This window comes from Chlorocebus sabaeus, chromosome 24, assembly GCF_047675955.1.
Source record: "Chlorocebus sabaeus isolate Y175 chromosome 24, mChlSab1.0.hap1, whole genome shotgun sequence".
Taxonomy (NCBI): domain Eukaryota; kingdom Metazoa; phylum Chordata; class Mammalia; order Primates; family Cercopithecidae; genus Chlorocebus; species Chlorocebus sabaeus.
The window spans coordinates 81617418-81638104 of NC_132927.1; the positions used below are offsets into that span (position 1 = coordinate 81617418).

General features: G+C 62.9%; 1 protein-coding gene across 3 annotated transcripts in view; it reads right to left on the reverse strand.

Moving 5' to 3' along the window:
• Positions 1-13187: 13187 nt before the first annotated feature.
• The window catches only part of BRF1 (BRF1 general transcription factor IIIB subunit), a 78292-nt gene continuing 70792 nt past the window's right edge, over positions 13188-20687 (reverse strand). For all 3 annotated transcript variants that reach the window (XM_007988038.3, XM_007988039.3, XM_007988040.3), the window contains 3 exons: positions 16047-16098; positions 15042-15213; positions 13188-14504 (listed from right to left, as the gene is read on the reverse strand). In XM_007988038.3, the coding sequence (XP_007986229.2) occupies positions 14467-14504; positions 15042-15213; positions 16047-16098 (262 nt within the window). In that variant the 3' untranslated portion in view covers positions 13188-14466. The remainder of the gene's footprint in view (positions 14505-15041; positions 15214-16046; positions 16099-20687) is intronic.

Consider the following 20687-nt stretch of genomic DNA (forward strand, 5'->3'; position numbering starts at 1 on the left):
GTGGTGGCTTCCGTTAGATGACTGAGTTGGCCTGAGTCAGAGCCAGGGCTTTGCTGGGAAGGCACCCAGGGGGGTCTCAGAAAAAGGAACTGCAGGAGACCCCAGGGCACATGGTGGGAAGTGAGCAGCGGCTGTGGCCATCCTACTCTGGCTGGCTCGGTGGCCTCGAGTGCCATGGGGAGCTCTGGTGGGCGCTGGTGGGCTGTGACACTGGCACCAGCTCTCCACTCCCACCAGCTCCCAGAGACCCATCCCCAACTACGGGTGAGCTTACAGCCGATGGCCAATCAGGGTGCTGTGCTGGCCTAACCTATGGGGCCTGGTGAATGGGCAGTGTGGACCACAGGGGAGAGGGGACGTGGGGGTGCAAACGGCTTCATTTGGTCAGGAGCGCCACAGAGCTCCCGGGAAGGAGGGATGAACCCTGGCCGCGCCGGTTCCCTCACTCCCCTCCCAGGTCTCAGCCCCTCTTCCCAGCCCACAGTCCTGGGTGGGCGTCTTCTGCATGGGAGGCCGCGGCCGCTGGGTTTTCACGACCCTGAAACTTGAGCCTGCGCCTGTCAACCAGCAGGGAGCAGAGGAAGACAGCAGAACTGGGAGGGGCACCCTCTGTCTCAGGGTCTTCCTCCTCCTCCCTCCGCCCGCCCCCAGCGCGGCAGGGTCTGGAGTCCGGAGCCCCGCCCTCACGGTGCCTCCCCTGGAGGGGACATCCCGCTCCTGCACCCGCCCTGCAGACCGCACACGGAGCCCAGCCTCACTCCCCACCCCCAGGAGCCCCGAGCCAGGTCTGCCGTCGCCTCTGACCCCAGGCTGGGCCGGCCTCCTCGTCTGGGCCTCGGCTCGGAGGGTTTCCTGCCCGCCTGCTCCTAGCCCGGCAGGAAGTGGACACCTCAGAACAAAGGGGCCGGCGGACAATGGCCATTGAATTGGGCCGGGGCGCTCGCGCAGGGACAGGCCGCCAGCTGCCCTCGCTGATAAGACCCTCCCCGCGGCGCCCAGCGCGGGGGCGGACGCCTGGCTCGGCCTTCCCTCCTCCGCAGCCCAGGCCTCCGCAGGTGCGGCCAGGACTCGGGACCGCGGGCTGCGAGTGGGAGGCTCAGCCGCGGCCTCGGGGGGCCGTGCCCACCCCGCTGGGGGCGAACGAGGAGCCAGCGCCCGGCACCAATCCCAGGCGCGCGCCGGGGAGCCACCCTAGCACCTGCCCCCGACCCCGCCCCGCGGTCTGACCCCCCTGGGATCCGGCCCCGCCCCTACCGCACCCGACGAACTGAACCTCCTGGGATCTGGCCCTGCCCCTTGCACCTGCCCCTGCCCCGAGATCTGAACCCTTAGGATACAGCGGGTCCTGCAGTCTGGGCCCTCTGTGATCTGACCCCGCCCCTGCACCTGACCCCGCCCTGGGGTCTGGGGGTCCGGCCCAAGCCCCGGGCAGGCGGGGGCGGGGGGTGGTGGGTGTGGGGGTTGTGAGGGCCAGACTCCACCCGGCTGCCTGAGAGCCTGGCCCTTGTGCACGCCAAGGAAGCCGCGCTTTTAAAAGGGTATGATATTTGATATTTCCCCAAAATGCACCAGACTTCATGACACTGGAGAGCCTCAGGGCTTGGCTGCGTTTCCTTGTTTCCTTCGCATTGTTTTGGACAGAATGACAGCCGGGGAGGGCTGGCCACGTGGCTGCAGCATCTCCTGGCTTTCTGCAGGGTCCAGTCACTTGCTGTCCCCAGGGGCAGCCTGGGCCTCACACCTGTGTATACTGCAAGGGGACACAGCTTGGGGGGAGGGTCTGCTCCAAGGAATATTCTCCCCAGCTGGGCCTCAGGGCAGGGCCATTGGGGGAGAGAGGCCACATTCCTCTACCCCCCCCCCCCCCCGAATCTGCAGGACTGTCCGACAGCCTCTGAGGCCTCAAGGGTCATGTTTCCGGAAGATTCTACCTCCACCCAAGGCCTGGGGCAGCTCTGTGTTTGCAGAGGCTGGACCTAGGACCGGTGAAGAGGCGGCTCCCTGTCCCCCATCCCCAGGCCTGAGCACCAAGGGAGGTCAGGAGTCAGCGCTGTGCTGGCTCCAGAGGGCTCAGGGCACCACGTTCCCATCTGAATCTGGGAAGGCTTTGTGTGGGCAGTTGAAGAGCTGTCATTAGGGCAAGGGCTGGGAGGGGTTGGGGGTGCCTCAGCATTTTCTGGCAGCAGCCTGGCACCTGGCTGCCCCAGGATTAGATAACCACACAGGAGGGGTGTGGCACTGGGAGGGGTCGAGGGCTGGGGGCTGAAGGAGGAAAAAGAACTCAGGGTTTGGGGAAACTGAGGCAGCCCTTCTCTTCCGGGCAGGGTGAGATGGCCCAGGCCCACTTCTGATCTTGGCAAGCCCAGACATCCAGCCCGTGGCACTTCCTGCCATCATCTCTACCAGCCACAGACCCCTCCCTCAGCAAGCCGCTGGCCAGGACAGGGATGACACAAGGTGAGCAGAGTCAGGACAAAGAGACACTGCCCAGCTGCAGAGGTCCCACAGAGGGCTCTGGCCCAGCCATGGGGGTGAGGGTGGCAAGGAAGGCTTCTTGGAGGTGGCGCTTGGGTTGAGTTTGCCAAGGGAGGAGGTGACAGAGGAAAGGCTTGGCAGGCAGGGGCAGCGGGGCATAGACCCCAGTCAGGGGAGGGCCGGGTGCTGACGGGGAGGGCAAGGAGTCCCAGGGGCACAGGTGGGGACAGCAGGGGCTGAGGCCATGCTGGACCAGGGGAAGGAGCAAGGCTCTGGAGTGGCAGCCTGGAGGCGGTGGCAAGCCATAGCAGGGCGGGTGATAGTGGTGACTGCTTATTTGCTGGGGTCCCCAGGAGTCAGGTCAGGTGGGGGTACAGGGAGAGGGTGCTAGGGCTGTGACCAGAGCTCCAGGGAAGCTCCCCTATGCAGGTCCTACAGGACCACCTTGGCAGCGGTGGTGGTGAGCATCATCGCCCTGGGCCCCTGCTGGTGGGCTGGGGTGGTGGCCACAGCATGCCAGACGCGCTGGGGTGCTACAGGCTGTCTCCTGGCTCAGGGCTCTGAGCATCGATGCCCAGCCAGGGCCCCGCCATCCAAGGAGCCAGCCCCAGCATGCCCTACCATGTGCTGTGAGCACCCCCATCTCCTGGGTACCCCTGAACCCTCTCTGAAGCCTGGTCAAGTGGATACCTGCCTGCCATATCCTCCTCCACTTCACTGGCCTGGCCCTGGCTGTGGCCCTGCTGGGACCACCATCTCCCCTCCACCCTGATCCACATTCCTCTGGGGCCTCTTTCCTGCATGAGCGGGAGCTTCCTGGGTCTCCCTGCACCCACTGGGACAGATCCTGCATGCCCCCAGTGCTCAGCCACACAGGTCATGGCGCACGTGCCTTCTGTTTTCTGAGCCGTCCAGCCCAGGCCGTGGACACCGGTGTCCAGCCCCAGCACTCGGGCCACAGGAAGTGGGAGGTCCAGTGGCTTCCATTCCTGCCCTTGATCAGCCCTTGCTGCTTCCTGCGGCCAGGCCCCCCCTTGGCGCCGGGCGGCCTGGTGAGCAGTGACTCATCCAGAGTCCAGTACCCGAATGTCCTGCTCCCGGCTCTCAGCAGAGGACCCTACCCCCGCCTCCCCCCGCCATCTGGCCTGGGCTGCAGGACTGCCACCACCTAGCACACACCTCCTCCTCAGTGGCCCCGCACCTGCTCCCACCCACCGGCTGGGGGTCCTCCACTGTAAAGAGCATGACACCCCAGTCTCAGGGGACTCCAGCCCCCCAACTCTCAGAGGCCCTTGCTGTCCCTGGCTGTGGGGCTCTGCCCTGCTCTCCCTAAAGCCACCAGCCCTGCCATCACACACCCTCTGTTGCCTGGGTCCTAGATTGGAAGAGAGACCTGCCTCTCTGTACACCTGGGACCTTCTGTGGCCCATTTCAGCCTGGCCAGCCCCTCCTCTGGGAAGGTTTATGGGCTCCCGAGGACCCTCTCAGCCCCTCCTCGTTGAGGCTGCCTCTCCTGCCTCCACCCCATGGACCTTGCCTTTGAGCTAGGTGTGTCCCCAAGGCAGAACTCACCCTCCAACCCCACCCTATTGTGACCCTCACCCAGCTCACCTGGAGACACTCCACGGGTCAGGATGAGAATGGAAGTTGCGCCGGGGAGCAGAGAAGGCTCCGAGAAAGCTCCCCTATGCAGTGCCCCGATCCTAAATCCAGGTGGCCACCCCATTTAAGTGACAAAGGAGCTAGCCACCTCAGTGGACTCCTTTCCTCCCTGGAGGCCTCCCCTCCCATCGGCAGGGCTCGTACCCTCCTCATGACACTGTCACACATGTCCAACACGTGCAAGAGGGCTGCACCGACACAGGCACTAAGGGCCCCTCAGGCTCCCATCCCGCACAGCCCACCCAGCTGTCCCGCAGCGCCCCCTGACGGCCAGGGCCCGAGGGGCCTCCCCCAGCTTGCAGAGCCCGTGAGTGTCCTGTGCATGGGTGTGTACTGATGCAGCTGTCACCCAGTGGCCGTGTGACCACCACACCCCTCCCCTTGGTGGACTGGAAAATATCGTCTCTGAATGGCAACCTTCCCGGGAGCCAGGCTGGGACACACCAGCCCAAGGGTGTGCCCAGGGCCCTCCAAGGCCACCAGCAGGCTGCTGAGCCCCAATTTTCACCTCCCAGGCGACCATCATCCCGGGCTCTTTCAAACCCAGCCCCTCCACACATCACAGGCCCCCGAATTTCACCCCACCTGAACCCACTCCTTCCTGCTGTCCCCCTTCCCTAATGACAAATCCCTGCTGAGACCTTCACCAGGGAGCCAGCCTCATCTCCTCCTCCACCCGCCTCCTGGGCCCACCCAGGGGCACCCCGAGCCTCTGGGTCCTTCTCCATCCCCTCCCCAGAGTGCTCCGAAATGGAACCAAGCATGCGCTCTGCTCACAGCCCCACAGCCCACCCTCCAGCGGCTGGCAAGTCCACTTCTCCTCTGCAGGCCGGCTGCTGCGCCTCACGCCCTGATTTCCCTACACAAACTTGTGCCTGTGGATCTTGTGGGGTAGGGGTGTGGCTCAAGTGCTTCTCCCCCACAATGACAAGGGCGTCGGCCTGAGGGCAGCACTCCCCGGTTCCTGCTTCATTCTCGCCGACTCTGCACACGCGCTTGGCTTTCTCCGAGTTTGCTGCATTTGCTGAGTGAATCCGTGAACGAATGAATGAGAAACACGCATTTTCCAGAACCCCATGTGCAGCTGGAGGGAATGCCCTGGTCAGAGGTTTGTGAGAGAGTAACTCAGAGGGGGTGAGGCCTGCAGGGTGGGCTGTGCGGGGACGGCGGCCCACTCCCCATCCTCCAGGCCCCCGGGGGCAGAGCACAGACACGGAAGCTTGAACGTGGTCTCCATGCTGAGTACGTTTCTCCAAGCACGTGTGTTCCTGCGGCCCCAAGCAGGCGAGGCTGTGGCGTTCGGGTGCTGACCCTAGCTCAACCTCAGCCCACAGTGCCACCTCCACCTGCCAGGTTCTGCGGCACCTGCACTCTTGCCCTGCACTCCCGCCCAAGACCCGCACGGGGGCCAACTCAGCTCTACAGGTGGTCCAGGCTGGAGCAGAGTCATGGAGGCCACCCCCCCTGAGGTGTGCTGGCTGCCAGGTCAGGCTGGGGTCATTTTCCCAGGCTCCACGAAGGCGGGCACCTGGCAGACAATGTTATTGTCCACAGGGAGGCAGCAATGACTCAGTCGGGCTGGTGCAAAGGCCCCTGGCTGCAAAGGAAAGGAGGGTCCCCACATCATCTGGCACAGTGGGCACTGCCTCCCTTGGGCAGGAGTGACTGTACCTTCTGCCCGGCCTCCCATCCCAATCTCAGTCCAGCTAGGGCCTCCTAGGCCTCCGTTGTCAGAGACAGCAGGGCTGGCCTCTGGTCCCAGCTTTGCTGTGAAGTGGGCATGTGTGATGCTCCCTCCCTGCCTGTCAGCAAGCCTGAGCTCCGGCACTTCCCCAATCTAGGCCCCCCGGACTGCTCAGGAGTGCCCTGACCCCAGCTGTGGCTCCTCCCTGGCCAGGGTCAGCTGGGGTGGCAGCCCCAAGGGGCACTGCGCATCACTGTATCAGGGATGGAACAGAGTCGGGGTTGAGGTCAGGGTTGGGTCCCCCAGCCTAGCGCCCCTGACCTCACAGTCCCAGCCGTGCTCATTGTGTAGGGACAATGGCTTCCTGAGCCAGGTTCCTCTCCGGGCAGGAAAACCACACAGAACCTCCTCTTTGCCACCGCCCACGGCCCCTTTGAAGGGCCTGGGCTGGCCTCAGGCACTGACTGCAGCTTTGGGTCCTGCCCCCGGCGCCACCTCTTACCAGCCTGGCCCAGGTCCTGGCCTCCCCAGGGACCTGCCAGCCCTCCAGGCACGTAGCACAGGCGGCAGAGACAGTTACTGATGGCCCAGGAAACCGCCAGTCTGAACCGTGCAGGCAGTGGGCTCCACATGGCATCAGAGCTTGGAAGGATGCGGAGTACTGGGCCCGGACTCCCCACAGGCTGGACACAGAGGCAACCACCCCCGCTTGGTGGCTCCCAAGAGACCAGGGTGCATCTGCAGGGTGGCTGAGCCCTGTGGGGGCTGACGGCCAGGGGACCCTGGAGGGTGTTGGCTCTGGGGCAGGTGCACCTAGGCTGGAGAGGGCAGAGGGTCCTGGCACTCAAGGCCTGAGAAGGGCCATCTGTCCTCACGCAGGACAGGGGACTCGAAGTGGGGCTGCCTTAGGGCACGTGCATGCCCTGCCTCCCCAGATGGTCCTGGGGTGCCCCTGGAGATGCAGAAATTGGGGGCCAGTCCTGCAGGGGAAGGCAGGATTGGGGGGCTTGCTAGAGTCGAAGGTGGCAGGTGGGTCTGGCAGAGCTCTGGACTCTGAGGCCTTCGGCCGTCTGTTCAGCTTGGTGGTGGAGGTCTTAGACCCCAGGCAGAGGAGGCCAGGATGTTCAGGCCTGGGGTGTGTCCAGAGCCCCACTAAGGTCTCTGGGGCCAGGACTGGGACTGGGACTGGGATGCTGCAGGGGCGGATAATCTCCTGAAGCTCCCAGGGCTCAGGGTTCCTTTTCCTCCTAGCCCGTCTCCACTGTCTTGGCCAAGGGGTCCTTAGACCCTGAAAGGGAAGGACTAAGGAAGAAGGCAAGAAGGCCTTGCTGTGTGGGATTGGGGAGCACCAGCCAGGCAGGGCGCCAGGATTCAGCAAAGACCTCATACAACGATAAATAACATAAAGGCATCTTCGTGGCCTCCAGATTCACCAGATGGGGTGCGAGGTGGGCTTCATTACCCGGGAAAAGGCCAGGTGCCCCAAGGACGTAAATGTCCACTTCCAGATGGTGCCGCCCGTGGCCGCCAGGGGGCGGGCCAGCCGAGTCTCCCGGACACACCGGGCAGGCCGGTCCCGCAGGAGCCTGGATCCCGGGTGCCCGTCCGTCAGTGCGTCCATGTCAGCCTGCTGTGTCTGGCTACTATCTGAAAGCTCCGTGGGAGAACGGCTGGGCGGCCCCCACCCACCATCACCCAGCTGTGGGGGCTGGGAAGGGCGTGCCCCACACTCCTCCCAACTCCCGCAAACCAGGGGAGCAGGTGGCAGACTCAGACTCCAGACAATGACAAAAGAGCCCCCCATTTCTGGCCCCAGGCCCAGCAGCTCCTCATGCAGCAGCCCCCACCCCACCTGGAACAGGACCAGAGAGCAGCAGAAGGGCCTAGAAGAGGGCTACTGTCAGTGCCTTCAAGGACACTGGGGCACAGAAGATGGAAAGAGGGGTTGGGAGGCGGAGGGAGGGGATGGGGTGGAGGTGAAGGGAGGGGTGGGGGATGGGGAGTAGGTGGCAGAGGGAGGGGTGGGGGCATCCTCAGGGGCTGCCCGGCATCTGCCCTCGCAGAGCCTCAGACACTCAGTGGGAGGCCCTGCAGGTGTCCCTCGCTGCCCCAGCAATGCCCAGCCCAGGCCCATTCTGACCTACCCTGGCCGGACTGACCAGGGGCCTGCTTGGCGGAGGGGCAGACGTGGGTAGCAGAGGGCACCTGGGGGTGGGGGGAGTCTGGGCCTGTCTGCTGTCCCCTATTCCAGGGGCCTGGGCAGTGGGGGGTCACGCTGGAGCACTCACCCAGCCTGTTGCTTCCTCACTCCCCACTCTGGCCGAGGGATGGAACAGGTGCCAGGTCACACAGCACTGGTGTGGGCTGGGTGACCATCAGGTGCCAGAGTCACCAGACACAAGCACCCAGACCATCCCTCCCCACCACATCTGTGGAGAGTGGCTGCAAGGCCAGGCCTGGTGACTCCTGGGCCCTGTCACGGTGCCCCTTCAAGGAGAAACTACCAAGAGCATCCCCAGTCGAGCACGGTGGCTCACACCTGCTGTCCCAGCTACTCCGGGGGCCGAGGCGGGAGCATTGCTGGAGCCCAGGGATTGAAGGCCAGCCTGGGCAACTTAGCATGAGTCAAGCTCAATAAAAACATTTAAAAATTTAAAAGATCATCCACAGGCCCACAAGCGTCTGAAGGCTCAGCTGCCACGTAGTGTGGGCTGGGGCCAGTTGTCTGCCCTTCCATGCACACCACATCCTCCCACATGCCCGCTATTCATGCACGCCCAGTACGCGTGTACACGTACGTACATTCGTCTGCATGCACGTCTGCTCGCACCCATCCCACCACCATGTGCAAGGGCACTCACATGTGATGTGTGCACAGGCATACGTACGTAAAAGCATTATACATTTCTCTGTGGATGGTCACATGCCTGCACGTGTGTGCCCCTGAGGCTGCCGGCTCCATCCTCTCTCTGGCTGGCTGACTCTAGCCCAGCAGCCAGCAGCCAGCAGCCCGTGTGGCCCTCAGCCCCTGCCCTGCCGTCACTTCTGGCATGCGGGCAAAGGTGACTTGGACTTGGTGGAGGGTAGAAAACTGCCCAGGAAAGCTCTGTGGCTGCATGAATGGGCAGAACCTGCCCACCATGCCCCACCTGAAATTGCGCTGGACACCCGTGCTTCCTGCCCCCTGGCCCTGAGCGGTATGTGCTGAGCTGGGGTGGGAGCGGTGAACAGAGGGGCCTGGTTGGTCTTGGGTCCTGGCCCTTGGTCCAACAAAGTTCCCAGCACACACCACCAAACTCCACGCTAGGACAGGGGTCCAGGATGCTCCAAGGCTGCCCGGGCACACGCATGTGCTCATGGATGCACGCACACTCACACAGACATGCTGCATTCCCAGAGGGCCAGCCCCTGGCTGGTGCATGCCAAGCACAGTGCGGGCACACGAGGCGGCCTGGGGACTATGGGAGGCTGGGGAAGTTGGGGTATCCCTGGCAGACAGACCACGGCGGCTGGCTGCCAGTCACACTCCCAGCCTGAAGTAGATCTTGCCACATGTGGGGACATCCCCGGGCCACGGGAGAACCTCCAGGGCTCTGCCTCTCCAGTGCCAGGAGAGGCTCACCAGGGCCCAGCTCTGCTCATCCAGGGTCCTTGGGGTCCCTTGGCCCTCTGGCCCTCTCCCGCGGGGCCCACTGCTGCCCTCTACCCTTGCAGAGCCTCAGACACGTTGTGGGAGGCCAGGGGCGGGGAGAGAGGCCATGCAGGTGCCCCCTCCCACCCAGCAATGCTCCAGCTTTGCAGCCTTGAGCCTGCAGGGGGACCCCTCCCCAAGGCACCAGAAGGGAGAGAAGCCGCCCAGGCCAGCAGCTGGAGGGACCAGGCCTCAAGTTAAATATCTAGCCAGTCTCCACGAGGACACACTGCCAGGGCTGGGGCCACTGCCTTCTGCAGCCCCTACTCACCCTTCTGTCCTTGAGGCCCTGCCCCTGCTTTTGGCAGCTCTGGGCCGATGCCAGCCTGCCTTGAACACTCAGCCCAGGCAGGCAGCTCAGGCCAGTGGGGAGGGGAGAGTGTCTGGCCACACTGGGAGCAGCAGCCGGGCTAGGCCTGCCCGGGGCCTGACTCTGAAGCTGCTGACCCGCCCATCAGCCGGTGGCCCCGACCTCACTCCACGCCACAGGCGAAGGCTCCAGGCGCCACCCAGCGTGAAGCAGCCAGCTGCGGAGGGGTGCTGGCCATACCCGCTCCTCAGCACCAGACAGAGGCTGCTGGGTCATCCGTTGTCAGCTGTGTTGGAGACGGGATCCACTCCCTCTGGCACTTGGAGTCTCCTGCCAAGCACCTGCGCTCAGGAAGGCCTAGAGACAACCAGTGCCCCTGCAGGGACTTGAGGAAGCCAAAGTCAGGGGTGCAGATGCCAGGCCTGTCCCTCCCCTGGCCAGCGTGGTCCACACCCATACGGCGGGGCCAAATGAGTATGGGGCAGAATAAAAGCCAGTGAGCATGTGGGCAGGCATGGCAGCCCCTCTGCAGTTGGGGTACAGGGTGTGGGCAAGGCAGCCCCTCTGTAGTTGGGGTACAGGGGTGTGGGCAGGCATGGTAGCCCCTCTGTAGTTGGGGTACGGGGTGTGGGCATGGCAGCCCCTCTGCAGTTGGGGTAAAGGGTGTGGGCATGGCAGCCCCTCTGTAGTTGGGGTACGGGATGTGGGCATGGCAGCCCCACTGCAGTTGGGGTACGGGGTGTGGGCACGGCAGCCCCTCTGTAGTTGGGGTACGGGGTGTGGGCATGGCAGCCCCGCTGCAGTTGGGGTATGGGGTATGGGCAGGGCAGCCCCTCTGTAGTTGGGGTACGGGATGTGGGCATGGCAGCCCCACTGCAGTTGGGGTACGGGGTGTGGGCATGGCAGCCCCGCTGCAGTTGGGGTACAGGGGTGTGGGGCATGGCCCAGCTTGTTCTCTGGGTCAGGGAGTGAGGTCACAGGGCAGACATCCCTGACTTGGCAAGGAGCCCAGAGGAGGGGAAAGGTCAGATCTTGTGCCCCACCCACCAACTCTGTGGCTTACGGGGATCCCTCCAGGGGACTCTCCCCGCCCCCAGCTCCATGGGCTGCAAAGGAGGAACCGTTCAGGCACAGAACAGCGGCACCAAGACAAGGGAGCTCAGGGCTGGCTGTGGCGGAGCCTTGGGCCTGACCCAGCCCTGAGCCCCAGAGGCCCCACCCCCTCACTCTATGAAGCTGTGCAAACCACTTCTCCCAGGTACCCCCAAAAGTGGACACATGCTCTCACAAAGCCCTGGACCACTGAGCCCCCAACTGGCTGTTCTCCAGTCCTGTCAGGACTGGAACCTGGTATCCATGGGGTGGTGGTGGCCACCAAACACCAGGTCCCTAAGCCAGCTCGTAACAGCCTCGGATGGCCCTGCTCTGAGCAGGCAGCAGGCGGCGGTGGGGGATGCTCAAGGCTGGGGTGTGCGTGCCTGGCAGGCCCAGCCCAGAAGGCAGCATTCAAGGGAACAGCTAGCAAGCTGGGCTAAGAACATTGAGGCAGAGTTGAAAGGCTGGGCTCCCCCTTCCCTGAGGCTGCAGCATGGTCTGGTCCTGGCACTGGGAAGGGCCCAGGCAGAAGCTGCCCGAGCTGCTGCTGGGCATGCTGGCAGGCGCCGTGCAGCTGCAGGGTCACAGCTGGCCAAGCACTGCTTCAGGCCTGTCAGCCTCTGGGTTGGGAGATGTGGCCCCCAAGCCACTTACGGGACCGAGGGATACAGACCTGAATGCACCCCTTGAGCTCTAAACTCGTGGCAGGGAAAGCCCAAACCCAGGGTTCAGGCCAGCACCCAAAGGCGCCTGGCCACTATGACTGTCTACTCCTGGGCCACAGCGCCTCAGCACCTTGGCCACCCAAGTGTCTGTGTGGCACAGGTCCCCACGGCTCCAGGACCCGGGCACTGTGTTCCACACCGCACCCTCTCTGGGAAGTCTTTCCTCCACCAGCCCAGAGATGTCCCACCAGCCGCTGTGGGGCTTGACTCTGGCACACTGGTCACCGTCTGGCCCCGCCTATGCCCCTCAGCCCCACACCCCAGCCATCCTCTCCTTCCCACACCCCAGCCCCCGAGCCCCACCTGACCCCTGCAAAGGGTGGACAGCCACTGTCTCCTGGGCCTCCCCTTCCCCCGGCCCTCACCTCCCACCCACCTCTCCACCCCTCCCCTCCCTCCAGCCTCAGGCAGGCCCTTCAGCCAATATCCTAAACCACCTGTGTGCCCAGTTGCTCCTGCACATGCAGTGTGGGAACCCTCTTTCCTGGCCTCCCGAGTGGAAATGCCCAGCCAGAGCTGTCTGTCCTGAAAACCTCCCTCCAACACCCAACTGCCCCCAAAGCAGGTCTCCCTGGGATGAGATTCCTTCCCTCCTGCAGAGCTGCAGCCCCCCTACGCCTGGGGCCCCACAGCCTGGCAAACAGCACCACGAGAGCCAGACACTGCCCCCAGCCCTGCACCCCAGCACCCAGGCCGAGGGCTGGATCCCTGCACACAGGGCACTGCCTGCCTCGCCTGTGCCCCTCAGCCACACATCTGGTCTCCTCCTCAAAAAAGATCTGGTGGCAGGTATCACCCATTTCACCCCCCAAATCTACCCTCTTCGACCTCCAACAAAACCCCCGCTCCATGCCACCTGGCTGTCATCTCTGGCCCGGCCCCAGTGGCCACCTGCCAGGCCAGGAGCCCCTCCAGCTGGTCCTCAGGGTTCCTCTAAGGGCACCCTCTCCAAGTCTCCTGCCCTGTGACCCCACGGCCCACCTGCACCTCCCTCGGGGGCTCTGGGTGCCGGCTATGGCCCCCAGGCCCGCCCACCCTGGCCCAGGTGCTGCTTCCTGTCACCTCAGCCTCAGTGAAGCCCTTGTGGACTGGTCCTGCTGCTTCACTCTCTTCACAGCACTCACCTCCCGGTGCCCACACTGCGCTGGGGCCCAAGCGGGGGCTTGTCCACCCGTTCCCCTGTGGCACACTCATGCCCAGCCCACGTCCAGCCCAGGCTGATGCACACTCACTCACAGCTGCTGCAGTAGTCAGGGGGACCTAAAGACCCCACACCCCTCACTCAGGGCAGCCTCTAGGTCGCGGGGGATAATATCCACGGCCAGGCTGTGCAGCCAGCAGCCCCAGCTCTTGACCTGAGACACGGGTCGGGTCACAAAGGGCTGGCTCCAGCTGGCGCTACGTGGCCCCTGACGCACCTGACATGGCGCTGCCACAGATCGCAACACGGAATCAGACAAGCCTCAGGCGATTTTTGTGGCCCCTGATGCACCTGACATGGCGCTGCCACAAATCGCAACACGGAATCAGACAAGCCTCAGGCGATTTCTGTTAAGTAACCACAGATCTTTCTGCTTTACTAAATCTATTCTTCCCCCGAGCCTTCGAGAAGCCCTGGCAGGACCCAGGCTGGCTGCTGAGCTCTGGGCAGGGGTATGGGGGGGTCTGGCCTGCTGTGGGCCAAGTGGGGGCAGGACAACAGCCCATTCCATGGGGAGGATGCAGCCTCCGGGGGTCAGTGTGGCACAGCTCTGCCTCCAGGCCACCCTCTCCTAGGGATACAGGGTGAAGCCCCCTTCTTGGCCACATCCAGGGCAGTCATGCCAGAACTGAGAACCCCTATGGGTGGTACTGGGACCATCCCATGAAGAGGCCAGGCCCTGGGGAGGCTCTCGGGCCTCCCTCTGCCCTCCCTCCTGGATGGGGGACCTGATCCAGCTCTGACAGGGAGTGCCACTGCCCTCTGGCTCTGTCCACGGGGCACTCCCAACACCAGGACACTATGCAGGCCACACCCGCACTGCCTAGTTATGCTCAGGGCGGGTGGGCGCCGGTCTCAGCTGTCGGGCACTCAGTTCACCTGCCGGCAGCCGCAGGGCTCCTGGGGACACAACCCAAGTGTCCCTGAAGCAGAAGTCTGAACCCCATGCTGCTCCAGGCGGTGCAGGCACTGGGAGGGGGTCTGGAGGAGGCAGGGGTGGGGGTGTCTGCCTTGGAGGAGGCAGGTATCTGGATGCAGGGCCACAGCTGGAGCCAGAGGACCTTCAGACAGCGTGGTCGCGAGAGACCTGCTGCGTCTCAGGTGCCAGAGCCTCAGCTCCCACGGCTGTGCCAGACACTGCAGGGCTCCAGCTTCCTCTCTGGTGGAGGCCACTGGTGCCGAGTGCCGCTCAGGAGGGACGGTGTGGAGGGTGGCTGGAGACTCCAGAGCTGGTCCTGAGTCACGGGGCCAGCACACTCAGCCCTCCCACACGTGGACCAGCGGTGGGGCTGCCCTAAGCCTGTTTCCTTCTAGTAGCACCACCACACTGCCGGCCTTGGAGGGTCCTTGGGTGAGTCAATGGCAGGCAGCAGGACCTAGCCCTGTGCACACCAAGCCCACATCTGATCACACACAAGCAGACGCTTGGTCCGGTTTCCCTTGCTGGATAGAAACACAATCCCAATGGCAAGTTCCACAGGGGACAGGGCTGTGGGGCAGGTGCCACCTGTCACCAGGAGTCTTGGTGCTGGGGCCTGCCTGCTGCAGTCCTGTAAGCCCATCTGATGCTGAGAAGGCCTGTGAGGACCCCCGCCAGGATGCCACCTGCCTGGAGGCCACGCATCAGTAGCCATCGTCTTCATCGCCGTCACAGCCGTAGTCTGCAGAAGAGCACAGTCATGAAGCCCAGGGTCTCTGTGGGAGCCAAGAGCCCAGAGCCCCTCACTCTCACCCTGTTCCTGGTACCCCTCCAGGAGACTCCAGCCCCAGCCCCACTGGCTGCAGTCCCCGTGCCCCGCCAGGAGCCATCTTGGGCTCCTCTCCACCTCCTGGGACTGGCATGCACCCAGAGCAGGGCCTCGCTCCTCATTGAGGGCACCTGAGAGCAGCATGGGCTCCCTCAGCCTCCCTCCCTGGGCGTGCAGGTCCATGGTAGTGGGCAGACCTGGGAACCTGATGCTGCTGGCTGGGCGGCCCTCATGGTGGGTACCTCACCGTCCCTAGCCTCTCTGACCCTGGCTGGCTCCAACCTCACAATCGACATGACCAATTTACAAAATGTCTTAGTTCAAATTTCTTTCCAGGGAGAAACAGAAATTCAACTTGAAGCCAACAGGCCCAAGTTCAGGGATCATGAGGGGTAGTAGCTGATGCCTTTAATTCCCCTGAACCCCTCCCAGCTGTCGGGCCCCACCCACCATTGCCGCCCATCATCTGCAGGGCACTGACGCAGGGCTCCCCGTCCTCCTCGTCAGGTTCCTCCTCGTCAGCCTCCTCATCAGCATGGTACGATACAGGCCCGCTCTCCACCAGGACCGCCTGGGGCCTGGCAGGCTCAGCTCTGAGGGCGGGAGAGCTTGGGAGCAAAGCCTGGAATGAAGTAGGGCTTGGATACACACAGAGCTGGGAGCACTTCCTTGCAACAGACCCCTCAGACCCCCTAGGGCGGGCCCAGGATGCTCAGTCACTCCTGCCCCTCCAGCGGGTCCCAGGGTTGGCCAAGGCTCCCAGGCCCACTGGCTCCTTCTGGCCTCCTGGTGGCTGCACCGTGAGCTGTGTCAGCATCAAAATGCCACCCTCAGGCCTCTGCCAGCCCCTGCTCCTGTACCCTACTGGGCCCCACCCCAGCGCTCGGGGAGCACGCAGAACGCCTTTCCAGACCGTAGGCCTCGGCCGAGGACACTGTGGCCTCTGCCCCCGGGGGGCTTGGCTTTGCCTGGCCTGGCCCCCAGAACACAGACAGAGGCTGCTGGGGCTGCAACCCGCCAGCACCTTCAGCTGTACTGGGACCCTCCCTGCTGCTCCCTGGTTTCCTGGGCCAGACCAGCCACCAACAAATGACAGTCCAGATAAAAGACCCCTGAGCCCTGAAGGGCTGGGCCCTGTGACCTGGCGGTGCCTGCTTCCTACACACAGGTTCCCTGCAAGCACCAGGCCCACAGCAAGCTGCACACCCTTGGCCCGAGCGCTGAGCAGGAGGCACACAACGGTCCCCACTTTCTGCCCGCTCCTGCTGCAGCAACCGGGAGCCCCGCCCTCGGGCCTCGATTCTCTGGCCACGCCAGGCCAGTGTGGAGCAAAGGGGCAGGTGCCTCTGTCAGGCCTGCTCTCCCTGTGCTCACAGACCAAGCATCTGGGCCCAGGAAGAAATGGGTGGGCTGCCTCCCAAGGTCCCCCTGCCCTGGCTGCCTGGGACAACGCACCTCTCCTGTGGCCGCCTTCTTTGCTGGCTGCGTAGACACCAGAGGCCTCAACCTGCAAAAGGAAGCATAGCATGGCGGCCTCAGCCCAGGCTCCCAGACGCCTGCCCACTTGTTCTCTTTTGCCTGTCTTCACCTCCCCAGCGTTAACTGACGGTTTCTCGGTCCCTCTGGAAGTCTGGTTCTGTGTCCAGCCTCTGTGTGCTCCATTAGTGCTCACCTCACCTCAACGCAGAGCTCTTACCTGTTCACATTCTCAACAGGGTGCACCACTTGATGCAGAAACACAAAATCGGCAGATGCCCTGCTCCCCAGCCCACTCCTCTTCCAACACTGCCTGAGCCCTCAAGCAGCTGCCTGCTGCCCTACTTCACTCAGGGCGGAGGGGAGGGAGGGGAAGGGACACTGTTAGACCCGAAGACCCCAGACTGCTTCCCCAATCCCCGTGAGGCCCAGGGCAATCCCTGCTTCACCTGACAACACCCTGCACAGGGCCTGCTCGCCGGCCCGCCACACACAAAGGCCAAAGGTGCCTTCCACATGCCAAGTCTTCTTGGAGACTGCTGGTCCCCCCAGGGAGACAGGGGACCCCATGGGAGAGGACGCAGGCATTCCCCGCAAGCCCCAGCATAGACACACAGGGCTGTCAGGCGGGCAATGAGAGGGCTCAGGGCCTGTGGGGAAGGACGCAGCAGGGGCAGAGCCCTTCCCTCCAGGGCACAGCTGTGTGGGGAGTGGTAGGGGGCCTGAGGCAGGGCCCTGCCTGGCTGTGACGTGTCAGATGAACTCTCGGGACACTGGGAAGGAACCCCATGACAGGTGGACATTAGCAGAACACACAGACATGGAGCTCCGCTCGGGGTGACGCTGACAGCAGGTGTGAGCCAGGCTGAGGCCCCGGAATCCCCACGCGGCCCTCTCCGTAGTCTGGAGGAAGTGGGACCCTGAGCTCCCAGAGCTCCTGGTGGGGCTGGATCCTCAGGCCAGGCCTCTAGCCTGGTTCCTGGAGCCTGGCAGGTGCTGCTCCGCCGTCCCCACCCCCATCCCTAGGCCCACTGTGCAGTGGAGCGGGGGCCTCTGGGGATGGCGGCTGGCCCTGCGGCGGAGCTTCTCAGCAGGCTGACTGCGATGAGACACCCCACTGTGGTCTCTCCAAAAGTGGCTGGCACTCCAGGAGGCAGGCCCGGAGGCCTGATCTTGGCGGGTGGGACTAAGTCCCCAGGAGATTCATGCTCCGGAAAGTCAGGCCAGCAGGCCCCCATCGAGGAGGGCCCTGAGCCTCCCCCAGCTCAAGGAGAGGCAGTTTCTTTTTTTCTTTTTTTTCTGAGACGGAATCTTGCTCTGTGACCAGGTTAGAGTGCAGCAGCGTGATCTCGGCCCACTGCAACCTCTGGAAGAGGTAGTTTCTTTGACTTCAGCAGACTGTGCCTTAGCCAGAGAGGAGCAAATGCTGGCGGGCAGGACTATGAGGCCACAGGGAGAATGGCGCTGTTACGAGGGTGAATTTCCTGCAGGGACATGCCCTTCCTCCCCCACCTGGCACTGAGGACACGCTGAGATTCAAGTCACAAGATCCTGCTGCACTGACCCAAGGTTCTGACAGACAAATCCAGCTTTTCCAGAACCAAGAAGCAGCTGTGCCAGGCCTCACCCTAGGGGGCCAAAAAGCTCCCTACTCCTGCAGAGCCCGGCTGGAGAGAGGGTGCGTGGTGTTCAAGGGTGCAGAACCGTAAGCGCTCCTGGGGTCTTCGGGCTAGCTGGGGGCCTGCCTCAGGGGCTTCCCCTTCCTTGCAGTATCCTGTGTGAATCTGAGGCAGCCAGTCCACATGGGAGGGTCTGAGAACACCTGGAGAACAAGCTCCCACTTGCCATCACCTCGGCCATGGCCTTGGCCTGTAGGGGGGTCCCCAGCCAGGGGCCTGAGGATGTGGAGGCTCTGCACCCATCGATCACACAAACCCACTGCTGGGCTCAGGCTGCTCCCTCTCACAGCCACGCCAGCATGTGTTGGCCCCACTGGCTGAAGCCCGGTCCCAGCCCAGCTTGAGGGACCCTGGGGCCTGTAAGCAGACAGGAGGGGAGCTCATCTGGTGGGCCCCACCTTTTCCCCCCTTCCAGATATGGGGGCTGGGGCCCACGGTCCACGTTGGTCCCTCTGCCTGTCCCCAGAGGGGGATGTTCAGGCATGATGGCAGACTGATCTGCCTGGGCTAGAGGAAGACCCCGAGGGTCACACCAGCCTGAGTGACCCCAGAGTGAGGAGGACACAAGCTTGGAGGGAGCGGCTGCCCACACCCCCGCGTGGCTCAGCTGCCCACACCCCTGCATGGCCCAGCTCGGGTTCTGCAGGTGTCTGTCATCAGGGGAAGCACGCGTCACGACACGGGACTAGGGGCAGGTGGCCAGAGGGAGACGGGCTGGGAAGCCACCAGCAGCCAAAGAGAATAGGGGTGCAGCTCAGGCTGGTTCCCCCACAGCAAGGAGGGGCTGTCATGCCTGGGCCGCCCAAGGCAGCACGGCTGCTGCTGAGGGACGCTGTGGTCGCTGGGCTGAGGCAGTGCCTCCTCAGCTGAGCCCCTCCTCAGTGGTCTGTCCCCACCTCCCTTCCTCAGGTTGGAGCCTCAGCCTCTTTCCAAGCAGTCCAAGTCCCTTTTTCCTCATCCGAGCGTGGGTGAAAACCTGCCCCCATGGGCTGCAAGGGCAACCGGGACGTGCCCTTCTGTCCCCAGGTAGACCCCCTCTCCCCTGCCCTGCTGGAACTGCCTGAGCTGCCCAGGCCTGAGTGGGGTGGGGGTGCGGAGGGCCGAGGTATCCCCAGCCCTGAGGTCTTCATGCTTCCGTCTTAGAACACTAAATATTGACGAATCGGATCATGGCCATTTGGGGGGGAAGGTTGATGGGTTTTGAATGCAGAAAGCAGTGCATGAACACGCAGATGTATGTGCACATACACTGTGTGCACACAGACTCACGCGCACACACACCACACACACTCGAGAGATTTAAGACACACACACGCCCCATGCACACAGAGAAACACACGCACTGTATATACACATGCGTGCACATGTGTACACAGAAACAGACATGCACACACAGTATGTAGACATACAGGTACACGTGTTGCATGCACACACACTGCATGCACAGAGACACATAGGCATGCACATCTGCACTTGCACACAAAAACTTACACAGACATACATGCCCACATACTGTGTGCAGTCACAGATACATGCACACACTGAGCACACACACAGGCATGCAGATGCACTGTGTGCAGACACAAGTACACATGCACGCACACACGTACTGAGTGCACCAACACACACGTACTGTGTGCATATGCACTGCACGCACGGACATGCGCACACACAGCATGCATAGACACAGGCACACATGCACATGCACACACTGCATGCACACAGGCGCACACACACTGCATGCAGACACAGACATGCACATGTGCACACACTGCATGCACATAGACACAAGCACACACACATGCACACACACACTGCATGCACACAGGCACACATGCACTGCATGCATACAAAGGCACACACGCATGCACATAGACACAGGCACACATGCACTGCATGCATACAGACACAGGCACACATGCACATGCACACACTGCATGCACACAGACACAAGCACCCACACACTGCAAGCACACACGCACAAACACACTGCAGGCACACAGACACAGGCACACACATGCACACACACACTGCACTGCAGGCACACAGACACAGGCATACATGCGCACACACACACTGCAGGCACACACACATGCACACACTGCATACACACAGGCACACACGCACATGCGCACACACACTGCATGCACACAGCCACACACACACTGCATGCACACAGACATAAGCATACACACACATGCACACACACTGCATGCACAGACACAGGCACACACGCACTGCATGCATGCACAGGCACACACACACACGCACACACACACTGCATGCACACAGACACAGGCACACACACTGCATGCAGACACAGGCGCACACACACTGCATGCATACAGGCACACACGCACATGCACACACACTGCATACACAGGCACAGGCACACACATGCACACACACACTGCATACACACAGGCACACATGCGCACACACTGCAGACACAGGCACAGGTGCACACACACTTCATACACAGGCACATATGCACACACACACACTGCATACACAGACACAGGCACACATGCACACACTGCATGCACAGACATACATGCACATGCACACATACACTGCACAGGCACACACTCGCACACACTACACACACTGCATGCACACACACACCGCATGCACACAGACACAGGCATATACGCACTGCATGTACTATGTGTATACAGACACAAACACACATACACACACAGAGAGACACACATGCACACCGAGGCCTTGTCTGGGCCAGCTGGTCAGATGTGACAGAGGGCGCTGTGAACTCTAACCAGGCACCAGAAACACCCAACTGGGACAGGACCCCCGTCCCCGCTAGTGCTGACAGAGACTGGCTGGGCAGGCAGCCGACACTGAGACTCAGGCCTCAGATCCGACCTGAGTGTGCTTGGGCACAGGGGAACCAAGCCATGGACCTGCCCTGACTTCACCTCTG